Source organism: Elephantulus edwardii, unplaced genomic scaffold, assembly GCF_000299155.1.
Source record: "Elephantulus edwardii isolate Elephantulus edwardi_28Jun2011 unplaced genomic scaffold, EleEdw1.0 scaffold00031, whole genome shotgun sequence".
In the NCBI taxonomy this organism is placed as follows: domain Eukaryota; kingdom Metazoa; phylum Chordata; class Mammalia; order Macroscelidea; family Macroscelididae; genus Elephantulus; species Elephantulus edwardii.
This window is the reverse complement of record NW_006399781.1, coordinates 22,171,881-22,197,382: the sequence shown is the minus strand read 5'-3', so window position 1 is coordinate 22,197,382 and position 25,502 is coordinate 22,171,881. Positions and strand designations below refer to the sequence as shown.

Below are 25,502 nucleotides of genomic sequence, written 5' to 3'. Positions count from 1 at the left end.
GGAGGCAAATTATCTGCTAGGTCTTTCTCATCTCACTCAGACACACATGGCTTCCAGGGCTGCCCCTGAACAGTAAACTTTCAATCACCACACAGAGTCCTTCCTTGCTTCTCAGGCCAAAGGAAGGATATGCAGCTTGTAGAAGACAGAAGCTAGTGCCAAGGTGTTCATGCAAAGAGAAGGCTAGTGTCAGGCCCAGGCTGTCGAAGTTACACTAAAGCCTTCCCAGCTGCTCTGGCTCTCCCACAGGGGAGGACAGGGCATCTTCTGCTCTCCTCACCCAATTCTAGATCTGTAGTTGGCACTCTTACTTCCTGATCTCAAGATCACAGCAAGGTTTCCTTCCCACTTCATCCTAGTTTGGTTTTATTATTGCTGCTGTGTTTGTTTTAACATCAAAGGAGACTCAAGCCAGCAAGACTGAATGAGTGATTTACATCCCCCCAGGAGGGCCCAGGTTGATGATGAAACCTGAGGTACAGGCTCAGCCCATACCAGTCAGCTTTACCTTCCTGCTACTCTTAGTCTCCTTCAAGCTCCTTCCAAGCCACAGCAGCCCCATGTGTGCAGAGAAACGCCTGCCCCACAGGATTTTCAAAGCTGGGAACTTTCCGAAGAGGATCACCAGGCTTGGCTTCCAAGGTGTGAACCTCTAACTTTCTGGTTAGTGCTTAACTGTTGCTACTGCTCAGTGAACTCTAGTCAGTTTTGTACTTCCAACTCTCTCCCCCTCAGAGTGAAAATGAGGATAGTGTTGGAAACATTTGCCTTGAGGAGAGGTGCTCCTGACCAAGCTGATCTCACAGGTCCTCTTCTCACGCACGTCTCCTTCCAGGGGCTCAGGGCCCACTGGGGGGGTGGGGCAGGGACAGGCTAACATGGACAAAGTGGTTCCTCTCCTGCTAGCAAGGGAGGTTCAGAGAGGAGGAAAAGGCCTATTCTGAGCTTTGAGGTAGAAAAGAGAGAAAGGAGAGAAGAGAAAGAGCAAGACAAAGAAAGGAGCTCCCAGGTGGCATAAATGGTTAAGCACCAGCCTATTAAATGACATGTCGGTGGTTCAAACCTACCCAGAAATGCCTGGGAAATCAGGCCTGGTGATCTGCTTCTGAAAGGCCACAGTCTGGAAAACTCAGCACAAAAATCCTACTCTAAGCACATGGGGGGCTGTCATGAATCTGAATTGAGTTGATAGCAACTCCCACCAGTGGGCTAATAAAGAAGGGAGGCAGGGTCAAGGGCATGGAGGCGCCTAAGTGACCAAGCACCAGACAGAGGCGAACGCTCTTGATCCATTTTCTGGCCTTTAGGCATTTTAGGCAGAGAGAAATCCAGCAGTGCTTGGTTCTCAATTTATTGAGTGTGCCGGGAACCCTGAGTCAATGCTTTAATAAGCTGCTCCCGTTACAGGGACAATGTGTCTGGGGCCAAGCCTCCCTCTCCTCCCCCTCCCCAGTCTAGCTGGCCAGCTTCTTGGCTAGTTCTCTTTTTAAGTCTTGAGCTTATTTTTCCATCTTTATTGTTCTCAGTTTTCTTGTCTTCAACACATGCGTCACCTTAATGATTCCAACACGCCCCTTTCTGCTTTTACTATGATTTGCATCCTATCAGGGGAATGGATGCTTGCCGGCATTAAGTCATTAAGCCTATACCCAACTGAATTTCCTCATTTACAAAATGACTAGATTGCGCCTTCATGAAGGCCCCTTCCAGCACCAATGGTCTATAATTTCAGCCACTCTCACCGTTTTTCAACCTCTGCTAACAATGCATTATTTTATCTCAGTGCTGTTCTTGAAATAAAATACTTCTAGGCAGATGGTTAATTTGCTTCAAAAATTCCTCCCTATCTTAGTTTCTAGATTTGCCTCTGGTCTTCTTTCCAACCTGTAAAGATAGACAGAGTTGAATTTTAAAATAAGCTGTAGCACTTCTTATTTGCTAGCTGACCAAAGAGCATCCAGGCATTCTGGCTTAAGCTGCAAGGCTGGACTCAGCAAAAAAAAAAAAAAAAAAAGAACTTGCGTCCAAGCAGCAGGTGGAAGTGATCTTTTATAGCCTGTGGAGGTGTTCTTGCTTTCCTGTGAAAACTGCATTAGTCAGTGCCTTTGATCAGATCTGTTATGTACAAGCCGCAGGATATGGAGTCAATCTAAGTCAAAATATAATGGATGGCCCCCAAAAGCACCCATCTATCCCTAAGTGGTTGATCAAGTTCAATTGTCTCAGTGATGCTATATTAGAAATACCTTAAGTGGATGTCTTTAACAAACAAAAATCCATTTTTCTCATAGTTTTGGAGGCTAGAAATCTGAATTCAGGGTTGAGGGGAAGGCTTTTCATCTCTGCTCTTTAGCTTTTGTTTCTTGTTTCCTTGTACGTATATCTCTACATGTAGAGCCCCAGCTCCCTCTGCAAGTGTCCTTACTCTTGTTGTTAATGTTAAGTGCCGTCGAGCTGTAGACGACTCATAGTGACCCTATGAACGAAAGACCTGAAAACTTGGGTAACTTTCATCATTTCTCCAAGTTCATACGTTTCTGGAGGCAAGTTATTTTGGAAGTGGATGCTAGTCCGCCTTTCAAGTTTGTTTAACTGGAGAGCTCCACCAAACACTGTCCACCATGGGTAACCATTACTGAATTTGACACATCAGTCACAGTGCTTAGTATAACAGCAACCATGAGTTACCTCTGTACAGCAAATGGACAGACCAGGTCCTTACTCTTATATATCTCAAAAGAAACTAACTTGAGATATGTTTTACATTAATCCTGGCTTACTAGTATAAAAAGACAAAGCATTCACAAGTGTGAAAATAAGTTAACACAGGCTTATGACAACACATTTTTGCAGGAGATAATTCCATCATGGCAATGATAAAGACAGTTAACTTGCTGAGCTGCTAACTGAGAGGCCGAGGGTTCAAGATCACCTAGAGGCATCCCAGAAAAAAAGACTAGTAGTTTATGTCTAAAAAAGTCAGCCATTTAAAAAAAAATTGATGGAAAGCAATTGTATTTTGGCACATAAGGAGTGTCACACAGTTGGAACAGACTCACAGCAAATGCAAATTCAAATTACCTGGATAATCTAGGCCCTATGCCCGGTGTGCTGACTTTTAGGAGGAAGGTGTGGCTCCAAAAATTAGTGTGTGGGCTAGTTAATTTTTCTTCATTTCTTAGATGGTAAAAGTTCTCTCTTCAAAAATTACTCTGCAATGTTTGTACTAATTAGAAAATAACTTGGTCTAAGAGAAGGCACCCTTCAAAGCTCTTCCCTAGCAGAGGTAAAAGAGAGCTAAAAACAAGCACATCAAGTGTGAATCACAATAATGTAGATTTCACATATAAAATCAGGCATTACATATGTGCATTATGACATTTGGAAAAACAATCACCTGTTTCTTTGACAGGCACCACCTGCCTCCAACAACAATGCACCCTTCTGAACATATGAGCCTTTAAAGCTGTTCTGCAGGTGTAGAATCACAGCCGGAGAGAGGGCTGTAATTTGTCTTAAGAGTCGGCAAACGCTTTAGGCCCATATAGCTTCTCAGGGGCTGACACTTCCCTAAGACTAGTCTGAACTAGAGATTCACACCAATTGGCAGAATCCTGATACATAGAGAAGACACTGATATTGTTAACAGCTTCAGCTTGCTTGGCTCCAAAATCAGCTTTTGATATCAAGTAGCCAGGAAATCATTCAAAAGATGAATTGCATTTGGGGAAGTCTGCTGTCAGGGACCTCACCAGAGCAATGAGGAGCAACAATGTCAGTCTAGAGACTAAGGTGTGACTGAGCCAAGCCATGGTCTTTGCAGTTATTCGTTATGCATCAGAAAGATAGACAATGACTAAGGATGATAGTAGAATCATCAATGCCTTTGAGTTGTTGTTCTAAAGAAGAGTATTTATTGAACATACCATGGACTGCCAAAACAACAAATAGGTCTATCCTGGAGAAGGAAACCAAGTTTCTCCTTGGAGGCAAGGATTCTGAAGCTCCATCTCACATACTTTGGGCACATGGCCAGGAGGGACCAGCCCTTGGAACAGGACATCATGCTTGGAAAGGTGGAGGGACAGCGTAGGAGAGGAAGACTCTGGATTAGATGGGTTGACACAGTAACTGGGTTATTGGGGGTAGGTGTGTCAGAGACAGACTGGCTCAGGATAGAGCAGGTTTCAGGCTATTGTACATAGGGTTAGTAGAGTTCCAAGTGACTCAATGGCATTTAACAACAATATAACAACAACAAAGTCTGAACTAGATGTCAAAATGTGTCCTTCTAGAAGACATTGTGATTTCTATAAAACATGGCAAGCAGCAGCTGTTTTCTGTAGGATCAGACAGTAAGCCTAACCATCCCCTGACTCTCACCCTCTTGACTGTTCCTTGGGGGAACTGCCTGCTTATAAATATGGCCCTAGGCAACACAGAAGCTAGCTTCTTATTCTGTGCTGCAGCTGCCACCCTCTGGATTTAGAAATGCCAGAAAAAAGAGAAGAAACAGATATGCACTGATATCCACAGTAACTGCAAACTTCACAGGCAAGCTGCTGGTTCAGAAAAAACATGCCCAAATCATCCTGGAAACTTCAGATAACAGACCACATTCTCAAGATCCAAGAGGACATAAGTCAAATGTATCCTGTTTTACACTGGTGTCTAGATCACCTTGTCTCCAAATTCTGGTTTAGAGCTGAGGAGGCAAATGGGTGAGAAAGGAAAATATTCCTGGAATGTGTGCCTGCAAGATAGTTAAATCAGTCACCTTCCCTCCCTCTCATTTAGATGGAGTCAGAACTATCTCACTGCTGACCCTCCAACAGGTTTTCAGAGGCTGTAACTCACAGGACAGAAGACTGCCCATCTTTCTCTCTTAGAACCACTGGTGAATGCAAACCATCAGAGGCACTGCCTATAGGTAAGCAGACATCAGCAAGCCCTGGCCTCAGAGCAGAGCACCCCACAGCTCTTTAGAGTGTGTGGTTTAAGCAGCTATAAAGTGCTTTCAGTGGCTAACAACAAAGTGGACTGTGGGGGTGGGGGAGGGTGGATCTTAAGAAAATGGAGGTGAAGCTATACAAGAGTGGAATCATTATATTTAGAAAGAGGGACAGAGAAATCAGGATTTCAGTGGTCAGGAAAAACAGCTTAGCCCCTACGCAGCAATGTGGGCCAAAAGTTCAGACGTGGAACTGTGAGGCTGTCTTGATTATAGAGTCTCTTCCTCTTGCTCAGTTTTAATAGGCACTTTCATTGTTCTTTGTAGCCAAAATGGGAGTTGAGCTTAAGGAGGAAGTGGTCAGTCCTGTTTAGCGGTTATGAACGAGTACCTTGGCTCCCTCTCTGCAGAGTAATGACAGCCGCTGCATCGGATCAGACAGAGAAAGCAGAGGGCAGAGACTCAATGAGATGTCCACAAGCGCAAAGGCAAAAAGCAAAGGGGATTTTCTACTGTTTGAAAAGTTAGTTTATGGAATGTCTTTTAGTTAGCATATACTCAATTGTATATTTAGAAATGCCTGTTTAGACTTACTAATTCATTCATTCGGTCTGTCAGTCACTATATCTTGAACACCTTCCAGGTACAGGCATAAGAATAAAAACAAATGGAGAAACCCTGTCAGTGTCCTCATGCTCTACCTCACTCCCCTTCTGTCAGAGAAGAGAGAACTAAATCCCTTTACAATGTTGCTCAGCAAATGACACACGAAGTGCAACTATTCCTAGAAAGGAAAATTCTGAAACCTCTTGTTTGTTCCCATAATCAGAAGAGGCTCAGCTCTAAACATATGGAGGGAAAATGACAGCCTTTCTTCCAAAGGAAACCTCAGTTTGTCAACAAGGTAACTATGCTGTGAAAATAGAAGCCTGTTATTAACCTTTTATAACTGACCAGGAGATGTGGCCTTTGTGAGGAGGTTCTGTGGACCACTCAACCATCCTTCCTTTCACACTACCATGGAGTCAGTATCTACTCATAGCTGACCCTCCATCACCTTTTCAGAGGCTGTAAATCACACTGAAGAGATAGCTATCTTCCTTCTGCAGAGCACCTGGTAGCTTTGTAATGCCAGAGAGGTGCCACCTTTGGATTGACAGCACAGCTCCCTCTTGGCCACCAGAGCTCCTTTGATCACTGCAGAAAACAATGATTAAGACAGATGGTGAATTACCTGCAAATAAATGGAAACACTGTCTTGGTTTAGAAAAGTTACCTACTTAGATAACCTGGAGTCCCTGGCTACAAGCCTAAAGTGCGGTTCCAGAACTTTGGAATCACAGACTTTTCAGTCTTCTAGAACCATGATGTAATAATCACTAAGAGTTTAACTGAACAGCAAAAATGAAAAGGTAGTATAGGAATGGAGTTAGAAATCACTCTCCTGTTACTGACAGCTTTAGAGGACAATTTGGTAATATTGATTCAAAATACAAGGAACTCCGGTGGCACAGTGATTACTTATTGGGATGCTAATGGAAAGGTTAGTGTGTTACACCATTTCCCTTCTTCTCCAGGTGACATCATTTTGAGGGAGGATGGGTGGTCTGCTGTAACAATTTCACTGGTTTTCAGAAGTAGATCACTAGATATTTCTTCCTAATACATCTTAGTCTGGGAAGACCCACTGAAGTCTGTTCAGTGTTAATCTTCTCAGAGATGAATGGGGATTGTGTATGAGGTATATTGGCTGGGAAATGGACATGGGTCTCCCATGTAAAAGGCAAACGTTATGTCACCAAACCATTTCTGCCCACCTGTTGTTGATGTTAGGTGCTGTCGAGTCAAGTACAACTCATAGCAACCCTATGAACAACAGATCTGAACCCTGTCCTATCCTGTGTCATCCTCATCATTTCTGACAGGCCTGTGTCCACTGCTGTAGTCACTTTACAATATATAAACTTCTATGTACTTTTACTTACACTCACTGGGTAGTTTGACTTCTTATCTATTACTGGTGACCACAATTTCCATTTACCTGAGCTGAACTGAATCTTCAGGGTATTTTAAATTAGAAAGGTACTGTGGTTGTTGAGTGCTGAGTTTGTTTTTGACTCACTGCAACCCCATATGACAGAGTACAACTAACTGCTCCCTAGGGATCCACCAACTAGCTGCTCAATGGAAGCAAGATGGAACCTTCGTTGGGAGCATATTATCAGGTCTCTCCTTAACAGAACCATTGGTGGATCCAAGCTACCAATCTTTTGGCTAGAAGCTCAGCTCTCAGGCATTAAATGATATTAATGTGACGGTAAAACCAAAAAGCTGCTACTGTCAAATCAGTTCTGGCTTATGGGGACTCTGCATCAGGTTTCTTAAGCTGTAAATCTCAATGGGAAGGTAAGGCCCATCTTTCTTCCACTGAGCAGCTAGTTGGTGGATTTGAACTACCAACCTTCTAGTCAGCAGACCAACACTTCATTCTATTATACCTCCTTAGGTTTATATATTTTTAAGCATAGACATGTAAAGCACAAATGTCTTCTGAGGACTGTTGAAGGCGATTAGTTAGCCAGTCATCTTACACCCACGTTCATTCATCCGTTCACTGCAAATAGCCTGTCTTTTAGCAGCCTTAGTGGATCTGTCCTGACACGGGCAGTCTGTCCTTTCCAAACCAAGTACACACCCAACAGCTGCTTAGATGAGCTTTTCCTTCCACTTAGTTGACTCACTGCTCAACTAAACTGCCCGCATGGACAACTGTGGCAACAGAGAATGCTTTGAGTAATAGGAAATAAAAGTATAAAGATGTGCAATTAATACCTATATAAAATAATATAAATGATTTTTAAAATGTAACAAAGTAAAAATATTTTATCTTCTTACACAATTTCAAGTATTTCCCCCCCTTTTTTGTCACAAAACTTCAGACAGTAAGTAACTAACTTCAACTACTAACTCTGGTGAGGTCCTAAGAAGTTTATCTACACTATTTATATTATTATAAAATCTCCTGTAACTACTTTGTCCTCCACTCATTCAGCCAGCCTACAGGAAAGAAACAGCTTTAATTAGTGAATTCTTCCTAACAAAAGAAATTGAAGTTCTAATTAGGTATTTTGATTCAAGATATAATATTAGAGAAGGTGATACCATATTTTGGTTTAAAGGAACTTTAACTAATTTCACCCTTCCTTCTCTGATCCCCTCACTGAAGTTTAGTATTGACAACAAATAGTAATAAAACGTGTGCTACTATTTCAGTCAGCTATGAGGTAAAAATGAGTATGGACACATGAAATTAACAGAAGAAAATTGTTTTCAGTAACAGATCTAAATTAAGCTGCCTTGGTTGATGACAAGCTTAAAGAAGGATTTCTCACATCACATTCAAGTGGCTGTTTATTTTCCAGAGTAATGTTCGTTGTTACTGTTAGCTGATTTTGAGTTAGTCCCCTGACGGATGGTAAACCCAGGCATGCTGGCATAAAACGTGCCCAGACTCGCAGCATCTCCATAATCAGTGGAGGAACTGCCCATATGATCCGCAGGGGTTTTCACTGGCTGATTTTCAAAGCAGATAGCTAGTCATTTCTTGCCAGTCCATCTTAGTCTTAAAGGTCCACCTGCTCAGAGCAACATGTAAGCCTCCGCTGACGGACAAGTGATGGCTGTATTTGAGGTGCACTGGCTATGGAGTAAACCCAGTTCTCCTGCAGGAAGTCAGACATTTTACCACTAACCAACACTGTCGTCTACGTTAATGTTTAAGAAAATGTTTTTGTTTGGTTTTTAAGAATGCTTTGGTTTCTTCCCAATTTCACAGCTTAGTTCTAGGAACACTGTTATGTCAAGGCAGCAGGAAGAAAGGTTCGCTCTAAGTCCAGTGGCTGGGTACACACCTTCCTATTACTCTAGAAATCTAAACTTTGAAGTAGATTTAAACTTGCCCAAAGTATAGGAATTACTGGCTCATGATAAAGAATAAACCTTGAAGTCACTGAAATTTTTAGTTTCTAGACAAAAATCTATTTTCTAGCAGAGAGCTGTGGTGGCGTTTTTGAACCCACCAGTTGCTCTGTGGGAGAAGGATGGGAAATCTCCTCCAATGTGATTAAAATGTCTCTGGAAATTCTGGAGGGTCAGCTATGGGCCAGTTCTGACTTGATGGTACACAACAACAACAGCCAGAAATTAGCATGATAGAATTACTACCTTTATAGTAAAAAAAGCCTCTAGGAGCTTCCGCCTCAAGAAGTTGAGGATCCTTTTGTACCCTAGCCCCTTGCCCTCCATCTGACCTCACATTCCATCTTTCTCCCTCATCTGCTTCACTGGACCAAGTCAGGAGGGCCAGATCCTTTCCCAGGATGTACTGCCCTCCCTCTTGCCTTTGCTCTTCCTGTCTTGCTCTCTTAACCTGGAAAGTTCCTCCTCCCTCTACCTCCTCAATTCTGACTGTGCTTCAGACCCACGCTGCTGTTCCACCTTATTAAATAAGCCCTCAGTGATTTTGCTTTCCTGGAAACTCACACAAACAATCATGCTGTGAGTGGCCCCATTTCCTCTTTTATCCCAAACACCCACAAGTCATGGGTTGTAATCTTATCTTTATGATGACGGACAGAGATCATGATGTACTACTCATTCCTACATGTAAAGTGTTAAGAGAAGTAATTCCAGTTCTCATCAATAACTGCTGATGGTCCAATGTCAGCCACTCTCTCAGAACTGGCCATAGTTTCTCAGAGGGCAGGGCAGGGCTGACCAGCACAGGGCTGACGACTCACATGGCCAGCCTGCTGTGGTATGACCTGACGTTGGGAATTTTAGCACAATGGGATGGGAAAAGGGAAGGAGATAGTAGGCCAGGCAAATGTGCAGAAGACAAAATCCTTTTGCTATTTCCCCTTCAAAAACTATTTCCTGTTTGTAAGCAACCAGAGGCTTCCCACCAGAGGCCACCACGGTCTGACTTACAACATACACTTTTTTTCCCCATTTTAAATCTTAACCAGTATCCATCTCTCAGGCAGAAAAACACTGGAAACAGTAAATTTACAATGAAACCCTATACTCCAAAGCTGCCTACTGAGAATATAGGACACGTCACAACCTACTGTACTAAAGCCTATCTCTGACATACACAGAAGACGACACACCCCCATTAAAAAAGGGGGGGGTTTGAAAACACTGCCCACTCAGGCCCTAAACTACACAAAACCAAGAGTCTTTAGGAATATGTCCCATCAGGACTTGTTCACAAATTATGCCTTACAACTGAATTCTAGAAAGTGGGAGAGATGATGATCTAATGAAATCTCTGGGTCTCCAACTCAGCAAACACGCATATCAACAGCCACTGTGCCAAATATATATTCACATGTGTATGAACATGCACATGTCTGAGAGCGAGCCAGAGAGGAGATGCAGACGGTGAGAACACTCTTACAGAATTAATCCTGACTACAGAAATAAAGAATAACAATGACGACGACAAAGAGAAAGCTACGTTGGCCTAGTGGAAAGGAAGCTATGCTACCAAGCTGAAGGTGGGTGATTTTCATCTGTGGCCCTCGGCCAGGTTCAAATTGTTTTCCTGTCAAACATTCTTCTAGGTGGTATAGCACTGGTCTGTGCGTTGCTGTACAGAGGTAACTCGTGGTTGCTGTGATGCTGAACACTGTGACAGTGATGTGCCAATCGTGGTAATGGTTACCCATGGTGGACAGTGCAGCTGGAGCTTCCCGACTAGCAGGAGAGGCATCCACTTCCAAAATTGCTTGCCTCTGGAAACTCTATGTACGAACAGTGCTCAGGCCGTTCGTTCATAGGGTTGCTATGAGTCGTCTACGACTCTACGGCATCAAACAACAACAACAACAGAAATGAAAAGAGAGGACCAACACACAGATGGCCTGTTACCCAAGGATGCAGAAGACTTCAATACACTTTGAACCTTTTCCTCCTCCCAACTTGTTGCCTCAGATGTGCACATAACCCTAACCCAAACCCCAACTCTAACTTGTAACTGGAGATGGCAACATGGAGTGAAGTGGCCTGCCATTTGCTCAACAGAGAAAGAACTATGAAGGAGTCTTGATGTAATCTATTGCATGAAGAAGGCTGAACCAAGACAGAATGCCTATCTCAGCTCTCTTGAATCTTGCTAATTGACCCAGGATTGGCCTAGAAGATCTGAGGACATGGAAGTCCCCCCACCAAGTCAATTACCTCCATCACTGCAGGTCCTGGAGTCCGAGGCCAGGCTGTCGGTGGAGCCGGTGGTGAAGCTGACGTGGGCGCCCCGGAAGGATGGGCTGAGGCTCTCTGATGAGCCCTGGCTCACTTTTTCCAAATCAGAGCTGCTCTTGTTCATTTTCAAAAGGTGCCTGGAAGATGCAGACACAAACATTAAAGCAATTAATTAGGTTTCCATTCAAAACCCAGGGCAGTAGGTCATGAACTTAACAAGTTCTTGAAGCTTCGCCAATGCTGGCAAGTTGAAGTCAGCGGAGGAGGAGTTCTGTGGAAACATTAGTAACTTGAACAGCAGGACATCTGTTGACTGTAGATAGAAAAGGGTGCATTATAGCCATCTCAACACCAAAATTGTGCATCAGGAGAAGTTACCTTCATATATAAGAAATGACGAGGAAGGTACAGGGTTGGAGAAGGTTCAGGTATGTTGATCATAGGGTCATTATGAGTCGTACTCAATTTGAGGGCACCCAACACTACAAACAACAACCTTCATATTGCGATCCCATTGGCTGGGATATTTATGTCATCTGTGATATATAAGAGTTGTGAATAATGAGAACTTCTCCACTAAGAAGTTAGCAAAGAAAATAGAAAATTATTATATATGCAAATGTACAGAAATTGGTGGGTAGTTTCTGCCAAGACCACAGGGTAAGTAAATCATAAACTAGGATTAAAAATATGGAGATTCTTTTTTTGCTTGATATGTTCTTTAACGAGTCTTGCTATCCTTGTCATTAGAAAAATTTTATTTAAAGTTTAACTGGACTTCCAGCACTATGAAATCTTCCTCGAGGTATTCTAAAGTCTTTTGTGTCATCTAAAGATAACATTACCTAAGGTTGCACAATTTGATTGGGGGGGGGGGTGAAGGAAATGGGAAAGTTCTTGTATGAAAAACAATGTATTCAAACTTTGTAAATAAGTCAGTGTAAGATAAAAAAATTAAACACTACCAACCTATCAGTCTGGTGTTTTGTTTGTTTGTTTGAATATACCCAAACCCCTCAAATACAAGAACAGAGAACCTGCCTGGGAGACAATAGTTCCACATGGGGTGCTAAACTTACTGATTTTTCCTCCCTCTCCAAGGACCATACCATGAATATTCACTTCTGACTTGACATCTTCACCACATAGTTAGACCACAAGCAATCCAGCTATTCCCTGGAGGTGGTAACCCAGATTTGTCTATATTGGTATTTCCTGATGACATTCCTGTTCCCTCTATAGAAGATCTATATCTCAATATCTGCTGTAGAAAATACACAATACAGTATTGATTTGGAACAGAACTGACTTAGTCACTATACATGACCTTCCCATCTGGAATTTATTGATTGTTCTTTGTGCTCAGCACTAAGAGCACTGGTTTTCATAGTGACTGGAATCCCTTGCTTGTTAACAGATAAGGACAGAAAGGTTTAGGACAATGTGGATCCCACCATGAAAATGGCTCCCCAGAACTGTGGCCCTCTGTCTACTCCAATCCACAGAAGTGCATTGAAAATGTTTTTTAAACAGTCAAATAAAAACATGACAGTGATGGGCAAGTTGAGATTACTAGTACTCTTTATATTTTCAGTATCACTGCAGGAATAACGAGAATTTAAAATTTCTAGGAACTTCTATGGCAGTTAATTATCTTTATTTTACCTGCTGGGAACAGAACAATAGAAAATTTCATAAAATATATTTAACCTCATCAGATTCATTCCTAATGGGTTTCCTGAATGAAGCCGAGCTATGAAGCTGTGAATGAGAATTTCTCTATTAAGAAGTTAGCACTAGAGTCATTCAACTATTCAGTTCTTTCCAGAGTGATGTGTGGAACCCATCATCCTATAGCCCAGACCACCACTGATGGAGAACCTCCAGGACTACACTGGAGAGTCTGCATTGCTTCTTAACCCACAAATATAGAAAATGCTCAGTGGAATGTATCTAGAAAAAGTTAATTAACAAAACCATAACATGGAAACATACACACACATACCTAAGTATATACACATATAAACACCCAAAACAGTAAAAACTAATAAATACAAAATATCTCAGGCATCAGATGCAAAAATGAAACTCAATACTCCACAGGAGATGGATGCTACCAACCTGTTTGCAACAGATTTTTGTAGATGTTTTTTATCAGATTAAAGATGTTTGTCTTAATGTCAAGTTATCAAAAAACCTTTTTATATTTTTAATCATTAATGCTACTGAATTTTACCAAGTGCTTTCTCCATATCTAATGCAAAAAATGTCCTTATTTCCCTCCTTTATGTTGTTAGTGTGATCAATTATTTTAATGACCATTCTTTTTTTTTTTTTTTACAGGAATGGAAAATTAATTTACTTTGTAAAATATCACATAAATTTAATGTAATATAATGTTGGGTTTGTTGTTTGTTTTTTTTTAAATTGAGATTTTAATGAAAGATTATAGAGAACTTGTATTTCCATTCACTCATTGTTACACATTTACCTCCCTGCCCACTCCTCCCCCCACCCCCAGGTTGGCTTTTCTCTTTGAGAAGAAAACAATTCTTTAATTTTTATACAATCCCCCAGTTCTTTCATAATAAAGTCCACTTTACTATGCAGCTCTTATTCTGGGCTCTTGCCATGCAAATAATACCTAATCATATTAATGACCATTCTTAAATTAACCCATCCTTGCACATTTTGTATAAACTTGTTCTAACATTGCTGTATTCAGTCATTAATATTTAAGATTATTATATTTACATTCAAAAGTGAGGTTAGCTCATAAATTTTCATTCTGGTAATAAAGGTTATTACATTATAATCATAAAATGAAGTAATTTTTTCTGTTTCAGTTATCTCATGCAATTTGCTTAAGACAGACATTATGTATTCTCTGAAAGATTATTTGAATTTAACTGTAAAACTATCTAGTCTTGATGACAAGAGCAGTAAAATAAGATTGTTAAATACTTGGTTATGGTAAATTTGGCACCACTGCTTTGAGAAAGATCAAAGAACTTGACTCTGTATATATAATTACTGCCATTGGGTCAGAACTGATTCATAGCTGACCCTCTAGTGGGTTTTCAGAGACTGTAAAACTATCTACCATCTATCTATCTATCTATCTATCTATCTATCTATCTATCTATCTATCTATCTATCTACTATGTGATGATACTGAGGCACTGGCTGCTTACCATAGGGAAAAATGAAAGGTAACTCTGTTATCTCTCTGTTTTGAATCAGACAATCACATGGTCTACTAACCTGAGAACATCAAATCAAAGATGAATGGCAGTGCATTCATTCATTATCCAAAAGAACAATTCATGACTTTCCCTGAAGTACAATGTTGTCAGTGGTAGGGAAAAAAGTCGATACATATACAAGGAAAACCTATTAATACAACTATTAAAATTCATGCACCAACCATTAATGTCAAAGATGAAGAAACACGATTCTACAAACTGCTGCAGTCTGATACTGATCAAGTTTGCAAGATTCACCAATAATTACTACTGATTGGAATTCAAAAGTTGAAAACAAATAAAGATTAGTGGTTGAAAAATATATCTGTGGTAATACAAAAAATAGGAGATTGTGTACCTAAATTTTAAAAAAAACAACTTCTTCCTTGTCAGTACCTTTATTAAACAACATGAAGAGCAACTAAACAAGTAAATTTGCTTGATAGAATAAAGGAATCAAATGGACTACATCGGTGGAAAAGATTCTGAGAAGTTCGATATCATCAGTCAGAATAAAGCCACGCTAGAAGCTGTGTTCCAACCTGAAGGCACAGTGTTCGAGGCCAACAGCTGCTCCGTGAGAGGAGGTTGGACTACCTCCTTCTGTCCTCATATGGAAACTATACACAGACCAAAAGGATGTCATTCCAACAGAACAAGGGGATACAGTGTGGGGTGAAATCAGGAAAGGAATGCAGGACTGTGTTATTTCACTATACTTGTTCAATCTGTATGTTAAGCTAATACTTTGAAAAGCTGGACTATATGAGGAGCAATGCACCATCTGTTAGATAGAAGACTTATTTGTTTGTTGTTGTTATGTGCTGCAGAGTCACCTGCGACTCATAGAGACCCTATATATGCCTGCTCTATCCTCTGCCAATCTTACTGTCTCTAACACACTTACCCCCATTACCCCAGTTACTGAATCAATCCATCTCATCCAGGGTCTTCCTCTCTTGCACTGTCCCTCCACCCTCCCAAGCATGAAGTCCCTCTCCAAGGATTGATCCCGCCTTGCAGCATGCCCAAAGTATGTCAATGAAGCGTTAGAATCCTGGCCTCCAAGGAGCAGCCTGGCTTCACCCTCTCTAGGATAAACTTGTTTGTTCTCTTAACAGTCCATGATATATTCAATACTCTTCTCCAGCACCAAAGCTCAAAGGCATCAATTCTCCTTCTATCATCCCTAGCCATTGTTTAGCTTTCCGATGCACAGCAAGTAATTGCACAGATCAGGGCCTATATCAGGTGCACTTTAGTCTCCAGCCTGACATTGCTGCTTTTTAGTATTTTGGAGAGGTCTTTGACAGCAGACTTTCCCAAAAGCAATTCATCTTTTAATTAACAACCTATAACATGTAGATGACATAACCTTGCTAATTGAAAGTAAAAAGGCCTTGATGTGATTACTGGTGAAGATCAAACACCACAGCCTTCCGTACGGAACAATAACAACAACTCATCATATCTGAGCTGGAACTTCAGCAGTCTTTCAGGAGTTGTAAATTGCCTGAGAGGAGACTGTCCATCTTTCTCTCTTCTCTCATGGAGCAGCTAGTGGATTTGAATGGCTTAACTTTAGTTTGGTAGCACGACTTTTTACCCACTAAACCATCAGAGTTCTCTTTCACTATGAAGTACATGATTATTATAATCATTATAAATAAAAATCTTTACAATGGAAACTTCATGTTTAATGGAAAAAACATTGGAGTTGTCAAGGACTTCCTCTTACTTGTAGACAATCAGTGCTTATAGAACAAGCAGTCAAGAAATCAAATTACATAGCACATTGGTCAAAGTTAGTGCACAGGACCTTTTCAAAGTACTAAAGAGCAAAACAGTTACTTTGAGGACTAAGGTGAGCCTGACCCAAGTCCCGATATTTTCAATTATGTCACATGTATCAAAAGCTGGATAGTGAATAAGGAAATCCAAGAAAGAAGTGATGCCTTTGATTATGGTTTCAGTTAAAAAAAGTATTGATGGATCATAGACTATGAGAGGAAAAACATATCCACATTGGAAGAAGTGCAGTTACAATATTCTATAGAGGGAAGGACATCAAAGTTAGTGTCATAAACGTTGGATTTGCTTTTCAGGAAGGTCTGCCTCTGGAGAGAGACTTAATTCTTAGTAAAGGGTCAGTGAAAATAATACTGACTTCCCAATGAATTAAACCAACAGTGGTTATAATAAGAGTGCTCAAACACAGCAAAGATTGTGAGAATAATGCCGAAGCGGGGAGTGTTTATTTCCCTTGTAAATGGGGGTCACTGTGAGTCAGAAATGGCTCAAAATGACACTAAAACCACAACATACAAAACCTGTAAGCCAAACCTACGAATCAATTCCAACTCGTGATCCCTGAGACTAGAGTAAAGCTTCCACATTGAGTTTTCAAGGCTGTAAATATTTATCGGACAGACTGTCATTTATTTCTCCTACACAGCAGCTCCTGGGTCAGGACCACTGACCCTTAAGTTAGTAGCCAAGTGCTTAACCACTGTGTAACCAGAGCTCCTTTGCCTTAAGATTAAAGTCTACTACTTCATGTTCTCTAAAGTAGTACTGTGCCTAGGAAACCCAATAAGGAAGTTATATTCTTTCACATAATGTTGCTATGAGTCAAAACTCATTTGTTGGAACAGAACAACAGATATGCAGTGACGTTAGAAGGGATACTCATAAACTTACAGATAGTGACTCCCTGGGAGAGAAGAAACAGAAAGTGGATACGCAAATGTCTTCCACTCGACTTATAACAACATCTGATTTTCAAAACATCTGAAGCGATTGGCAAAATGTTAACATTAAAAAAAAAATCTTAGGGGTACATACATAAGGTGATAGTAAAATTATTTCTAAACTGTATTATAACCCTGGATTATTTTATAAATTGAAAGTGATCATTTCCAGTAGGAAAGATGAGTTTATATGCATCAGGATGGCTTCCACTACTGGTCTCTTTATTATCTGTTGATAGGCCAGGACACTGTCCTTTCTTTTTCACACGAAATCTCCAAAATCTGGTATCTTCTGTCGGAAATATATTTCAGCTCATGGCTCCAGCGCTGCTCAGTACAGATCTAGGGAGACTCTCAGCCACAGAAAAGGGTCTAATCCTGAAGGAGGATTTCCTTCTGGCATCAGAGCAGGAGCAAGAAGATTAAGACCACAAAGGTTGGCTCCACTCTAGAACAGCTCCCTCAACGAACAGTTGTTGGGTTGTTTGTACCCAACAACTCTTCTGAGACTTGGGGGTTAATTTTTCTGAATCTTGTTATTATGAGTTAGAAGTTCCAGCTTCAAAGATTCACCAGTGAATATAGACAAAATTCAGAACACTTCTGTGTTTTTAGGATAAAGCCTCCTCAAAGGATGTGGGGGTGTGTGTGATATGTGAAAGGGATAGATCACTCAAACCAGATGTTGATAAAGCTGCATGTCCAGGTCTCATAGGGGAATTTTACGGCTTTGGGGGGACATTATTATTTTTTCTCCCTCCATCAGGGTAAGCTCAAGAAGTCAAGCTAGCTAAAATTCAATAAAAATTAAACTTGTTTCCATCAAGTTTATTGCAACCATAGCAGCTCTATAGGGTAGAACCAAATGCGCCAAAATATTTCCAATACTGTAAATCTTTACAGAAGCAGACGGCCTCACCTTGCCCCTGTGTAGCAGCTGGGAGGTTTGAACTGCTGATCTTTTGGTTGGCAGCTGAGCACTTAACCATTTGAGTCACCAGAGCTCCTTAAAATGCAATCAATAAACACCTGGCAAACTTAGGTGTAAGTGGGGAAGAGACATGCATTCTAATGTGTTGTGGGGTGACTCTTTTTCTTAATAGCAAAATCTTGGGAGTGATGAGCCTTTGATATGAATGACATTAAAAACGTCTACCCTTAAAACCCATTTAATCTTCACTCTTAAAACAATCTGTAATCTTCACTCTTAGAGAATCATTGCTTTCATCAAGAAATGAATAAAGCCACATCAGATATACAAATGAAAGGGGAAACGTGTTATCAAAGTAGAGCCTTACAATCAAGCTGTTTTATGTCTGTGTGTGCACAGACTTAACATCCCAGGGAAAGGCTTAATATTCCAGAGGTGACTTCTTCTGAGCCCTAATGGATTGTTCTGTCAGATGTATGGCCAAATGACAATTTGAGAGCACTCAACCACCACCACCAAGACTATACTTAAGTTTTTAAAGACACTTTCCCATCATTAACAATAATTTTACTATAAGGCTGGTGTATTTCATCTATCAGGCAGCGGCTTCAGTGGACACAAAAGCACATACTCCAGCCTTTCTTCTTGGGTGGTGAATAATATTCTTATCAGCTGCAGGGAGATCACGGCCTCCGCAGATGTGTGCTCTCACGTGGTGTGATAAATGACTTGCTTTTACTCAGACTTCCTTTCCTGCCTCCCACTGCTGATTAGACATGGTCACAGGAGGCTAGGGTGAACCACGGAACTGGTGGGGCAGTGCCTTAGACACGAAGAGCCCTGCAGCTGCCCAGTGTTTTCAGAATGGCTTTTCCCCTCATTGTCTTTACAGAGAGAAGGCTGGCCGGAGTTTTCTCCATACTAGGTAGGTAGAAAGCTTAGGGGGAACAAATGCAGCCGGAAGAACCATCTGCCAGACTTCCTCATTCATAGGAACAGGCCTCATCTAAAAATACTCCAAATACGAGCATGTCCGCTATGCTTAACGGATGCTGGTCCCCAACGTGGGGCACAGATCATATCCCAAACTTCACACAGCGACTAGAATTTCCAATCTGGAGCACACTTGACAGAGTGACTAAAGCGGATTTTCATCCTCACCTCCCTGACTTTGATTTCATGTTCATCAATATGGTCGAGAGCCTGTTGCCACTCACTTAAGGTAAAGACAAGAAAACTCATGGCTAGCTCATAGCTGTAACCGAGTTCTCTGGCCCTTAAGTCACATTCACACCGCCAATTTTGGATCAGTGAGATTCAACAGTAAGTTTGCTGAGGATCTGGAGAGGACCTAAATGATAATTTTAAAGAACACAATGTTTTTAATGTAGCTTTCTAGAACAAGTTAAGAAGTTTCTCTAAATATTTGTATATTATCAAGTAGAAAACAAACTAGTTCTAGATTCAGTCAATCAACAAATGCCTGAAATGAAAGAATTAGATGCTCTTACCATCCTAAGACTTGGCTTGGTGCTGTCCACATCAGCATAGCCCCCTAGAGCTTTAGGCCAGCGATTTCAGTGTGAGCGGCAGACCTCAGGGGACCTGCATCTGAGAAGCGCGAGTGCAGCCGTCAGCCTGCGACAAATCTGCTAACTCAGAGTTCTGTTTCCCCTCCTCTCTGACTTTTCTATAAAATGCACTTCCTCCAGAAGCACAGGAAAATAGGGACGGCTCTGCCTCTGTGACCTGTAACTTTTGATTGCCAATTGTCTTTCAATTGTATGTGAAGCGATTCAAATATATATTAAAATAGATCTCATTGTGTCCCATTTGAACATATTCTAAAACCTTACACACACGTGAAGCACTCCATTTGCCTGCCTTCAAAAATGAAGAACTTTAAAATAATAAAAAGAGCTCACTTTTATATGTTCAAGAGACGTGTTGATTTGGGCAAGTCTGCTCTCAGCATCTTCTCCAAAAATACTAAAGAGCAATGATGTTAGTTCCAAGACTAAGGTGTTTTTTTTAATTATTTGCTATGCTTCTGAAAACTGTACAATGAATAAAAATGACAGAAGGAGAACTAATACCTTTGAATTAGGGTGTTGGAGAAGAACCGTGAATAGCCCATAGACTGCCAAAAGAACAAACATCTTGGAAAAGGTGCAACTAGAGTGCTCCTTGGCAAGATGGTGAAACTTCATCTCTCATACTTTGGACATGTTGTTAGGAGAGGCTATTCCTTGGAAAGGGATACCATGCAGGAAAAAGTGGAGTGTCAACAAAAGAGAGGAAGACTTCAACGAACTGGACTGCCACAGTGACTAACACAATGGGCTCAAATGTATCAGAGGTGGTGAGGATGGCAGAGGATAGGACAGGATTCAAGTCTGTTCTTCATAGTGTCACAACATGAAGCAGTTGGATTCAGGAAGGTAGGTTCTTTTGATTTAGTTGAAAGTTAGGTAGAAACTGTTGGATCATTTTTTGTTTTATTAACGTGTGTGTGTGTGTGTTGACTGGTTGCCTGGTTTAGGAAGCAATCAGCTGTGGTCTGGAAGCCTCTTATCTAAATAAATCAGGACCTGGTAGACAGGCCTTTGTATTTCAAAGTTGGTTGGGCCTTTGGGTGCAGGCCCACTGGGCCTGGTGTTAATTGTGTTTAGGAAGAATCCTGTTCTAAATGATGCAGCACTTGTCTGCCAGTTTGCTATACTGAGGTAACTTGGTATTGCTGTGATACTGAACACTGTGCCACTCATGTGTCAAATGACATAAATTGCTACCCATGGTAAAAAGGGTTTGGTAGCTCTCCCAGATTAAGACAGGCTTGGAAACAGGGTTAGCACCCACTTCTTAAACAATAGGCCTTTTGGAAATTCTATGAACATTAGAGGAATGAAGATAATTATAGAACAGGGTTCAGGTTTTTTGTTCATAGGTTTGCTAGGAGTTGTATTCAACTCAACAGCACTTAACAACAACAACAACAAGATGCCTGTGCTAACTTCAGTGAATTCCACTCCAAGCTGCTCTATATATCACTTCCAGATTTTATAGCTAGTCAGTGTGGAATATCTACTGTGCCAAGCCCTGTGTTAGGCATAGGGGATGTGATGGGGAGTAGAGCTGACACAATGCCTAAACTCAACAGATTTACAACCTGGTAGGAAATACTTAGGTAGTGCCATGTTTTAAACACTCAGGTATAGATCAAGCTTTATAGAAAAATTCTATGTAGAAGTTTCAATTCCTACCTTCAGAACCCTCTACAACTCGGAGTTTAATATTCTCTAAAAATCTTTCTAGAATCCTGCTCCTGCAAGGAAGGAGATCCTATAGAGACCTATTCAAAGTTCCTAGAATGGTTCTATACATTATCCACCATATTGGAGAAACTCAGGTCCTCTGTAGTGACAGAAATGTGTACCCCAGTTTTTCTTTTACAATCTCAGCTTCAAATTATTTCCCTTTATTCTCTACACATTAAGATATGTTTAGATTATTTGGGGTAGGGATGTCATATTGCTTAATATAACACTCTTTCTCCTCACAAATCCTTTGTTCCAACCAGGCTAATGTTCTCAAGAAATATAAACCACTTTATATTTCTCTCACCTCCCATCCTGGCTCAGAGGAAATGCTGCTCTCTTCCCTTCAAACTGTTTCCCTCCTCAAGGCCCAGTGTCAGTTTCACTCACCTGTAAATTCCTTTGAAACCATTTCTGTCTTCTCTGACTGGCCTCTCCACTCTAAAATTCACACTGAACTGAGTCTGAACCACATTATTGAGCATTTGGTTAGAATCTCGCTTGGATTATTCTAATTGTTTCATGTGAAACAGACCTGTTGCCACCCCCAAATTATAAACTGTCTGAGGAACTGTGTCATACTCAAGACAAGCTAGAACAGAAAGTTATTATTATATACTTCTTGATTAAGTTTATCTGCCTTTGTTTCAATACTTTTGAGGAATTTGGGAGAATAAATGTTTCCTTTAAGAAAAACAATTACATTTGGCTGAATTTGTAAAAAGCAGTGACATTTAGTAATCAACAACAATCAGGAATATTAGATTCTAAGGCTGGAACTTCTCATATCTATAAAATACAATCGTCCTAAAATACACTGAACTTGCACAAATGTGGTAGCTTTACCTTCTTCCATTCCCCTGGAGATGGGATTAAGAAAAGCAGAAAACTCAGCTTAAAGGTCTTATTTTTACATTTAGGACCCCTTGAGGGAAATGCTAAGGGCTCGATGCAAAAGTCCAAGTGCCACGTGAGAGGATACATGGGTCACTTGGCTCTGCGCCATCTTCACCCTCCAATTCACTAGTACAGATAAAGATAGCAAACAAGTTTCATTTTTAGTCAGAGACCCTAGTGGTCCCCACTATGCAGGCCTGTTAATTTGTACTTGCAGTCGATGCACGAAGTGTGACAGAAAAATCCTTCGCTGAAAAATCCTTCGGTTTCATCTGGAAAATGAACGCCCTTTTGCCAGTCAGTAGAAACTATTTATAAAGAAGAATAAAGCCATAATTCTTTCTAAAGATAGAGGAAAACACATACATGTGCAAATATTTCAGTAATCAGTTGATTTTGGTAAAAATTAAAGATGCTTAATTTAGTCAAGTAGAAATTTACAGGCATTTTCCTTGATTATTCACACATGTAGGAGTTTCTTGATGGTTCAGTTAATCGCTATACTATCAGTCAGAGGAAGCTCTGGTAGCCTATTGGGTAAGGAGTTGCACTGCCAACCCAAGGCATGAGATTCAAACCCACCAGCTGTTTAGTGGGAGAAAGGTGGTCAGTCTCCTCCTGTGTGATTTGTAGCCTCTGAAAGCCCACTGCAGGGTCAACTATGAGTTGTTCTGATTTGATGGCACATAACAATAACAACTACTAGTCAGAAGGGCTGGTAGCTGGACATCCTTAAGTACTTCAGAAGAGACATGAGGATCTGCTTCTGAAAAGACCACAGCTTTGAAAACCCTATGGCCCAGCTATAGGATGCACTCATGTGGTTGCCATATACTGGAATCTAATCTACTAGACTGAATCTAGTAGCAACAAATACATACTACACACCTTAGCATTGAGAACTACAAATGTTTAGTTGTTGCTTCCAGGTGCTCTTTAGCATTTTCTTGGCTGTAATCTTCATGGAAGTGGATCACCAGTTCTTTCCCTTATGGGTGGGTACAGGCCACCAACCTTTCAGTTAGAAGTTAAGCAGTTAACATCTGTGCCCTCAGGGCTTCAATAAACACAACTATTTTTAAAGGATGATGTTCTAGTTACAAGAAAAATCAGTCTCTCTTTCTCCCTCCCTCTCTCTGTGCATGCGGATGTCCTCAGTGTATATGACTGTATACCTTTCTAGAAAAGTACTGTGTAATGGAAGACTGATGGACGGCAGATGCTTGAAGTTAGCTATGATCAAAGTATCAGGCAGGGAGATGTAGCTCTTGACATAGAGGTAAGAAGATTTTTAAGAACTCTGCAGCAGCTCAGTTCCATCACGAAGTCCACTACACTTTCATATTTAATCTGGCTGATAACCTAAGAACATAAGTCTCCAATCCATGAACTTGAAAGTCAAGGAGGAAGCTCTTAGATCTGTTCATGTGAAAGAGCAGGGAAGGGAAGGGTATGGACAGAATGAGAACAATAAGTAACGGAAGATGAAAACTGAGCAACAGTAATTTACGCAAGGACATTTCCTACAAGCTGCGCTGGCTGGAAATACGCAAAGTAGAAGAGGGCCCTCAGATGTGGAGAAGTGGGAACTCTCATACGCTACTGCGGGACTGTAAAATGGTATGACTACTTGTAAGGCAGTTTGGCATTTCCTCAAAAAGCTGAACGTAGAAATTCCGTATCACTCAGCTATTCCACTACTAAGAATATATCCCAAGGAAATTAGAACTGAGACACAAGCGGAGATTTGTACACCAGTGTTCACAGTAGCATTATTCACCATCACAAGAACACAGAAACAGCCCAAATATCCAACTATGATCACATGGACTGAGAAATTGTGGTACATACTACACAGAACTCAAGATCAATGATTTTTTAAAAATATGACATAACTTAGGAGGTGCTGGACAGCATTATACTGAGTGAACAAACTCAGTCTCATAAAGACAAATACTGCATAAGATCATTATTATAAAAACAGAAGCAAACTAGTAAAATGTGTATGGTGGCCTAACGGGGAAAGGAGTGGGAGGGGTAAAGGTGGGAAATCACAGGATTGCAAATGAAAAGATGGGGTAATGGTGAGCACAATTCAGTAGGGCTTATTTTATAAAAACACAATATATGATAATGATTGTATGAAACACAATGTGAATGAAGGCAAGTGTGAAATGCATGCACGTGCACACACACACACACACACACACACACACATCACCCTACAACACCTGCAGTATATTTAAAAAAAAAATCCTAAAAGAGAAAGTCTCCAGGAGCTTCTGGAATGACACAAAACACTTAAGTGCCTCTCCACACAGACTTGAAGGTCATCTAGGAAGACCACTGATGTGGATTTCTAAGAGCATGACCGCCTGGGCTTCACCCTCTAGGATTAGTTATTTGCTTTACTGCTTCCTAGTTGTGTGCTTTAGGAAAGGCACTAAATCTCACTGGGCTGGAGCCTGAGCACAACATATTTTTCATGGACTGTTTGAGGTTTCAATTAGTTAACATTTTTTAAAAGTCCTAAAACCAGCAACAGGTATAAAGTTAATAGACTTAAAGAGACAAACAGATTGTGGGTAAATGGATACATGATGGATAACAGAAAGGTAAGTAGACAGATGAATGACTTTATCATTGGCTAGTAAACTGAGGAACTCTTCTGCTGCCCGATAAAGGAGTGGAACAGCAGTCAGGCTCATTATTTAAATCTATTTCTCACATGATTTACAGACTCTGAAAACCCATAGGAGGGTCAGCTCTCAGTTGATTCCAACTCAAAGGCAGCTATCAACAAGACTAAAGGACTGAACCAAAATAGCAGTGAGTTATTACTCATCAACTTGTGAGTCACTACTACTTTGGCCTCAATCTCATGTTAGATTATAGTTTTTGAACTATTAGTTGTGGCAACTCAGTCGTCAGAGTTATTTTTCCCTCTTTCTTTTGATTTGGTGAATCTTTCAGCACAAATTTGCTGTCTTGGCTTACTTACACTAGACTTTAGTCCATCATGGGAGACTCCAACTGTACCTAACACAGTTGCTAGAATGCTCTATTTTCCCACTTCTCATGCGTGTTCATCCTGTCACCTGGGGTGATGTTTAATGTTGGTGTTAACCTAGCCATGATTCTCACTAT

The 25,502-nt window shown here is 40.8% G+C and overlaps 1 protein-coding gene across 1 annotated transcript in view; it reads right to left on the bottom strand.

The window, feature by feature from the left end:
* LOC102858839 (tyrosine-protein kinase SgK223-like) overlaps positions 1–25,502 on the bottom strand; it is a 64,446-nt gene that overhangs the window by 13,287 nt on the left and 25,657 nt on the right. The window contains exon 3 of the mRNA XM_006884145.1: positions 11,195–11,352. Within this exon, the coding sequence (XP_006884207.1) occupies positions 11,195–11,352 (158 nt within the window). The remainder of the gene's footprint in view (positions 1–11,194; positions 11,353–25,502) is intronic.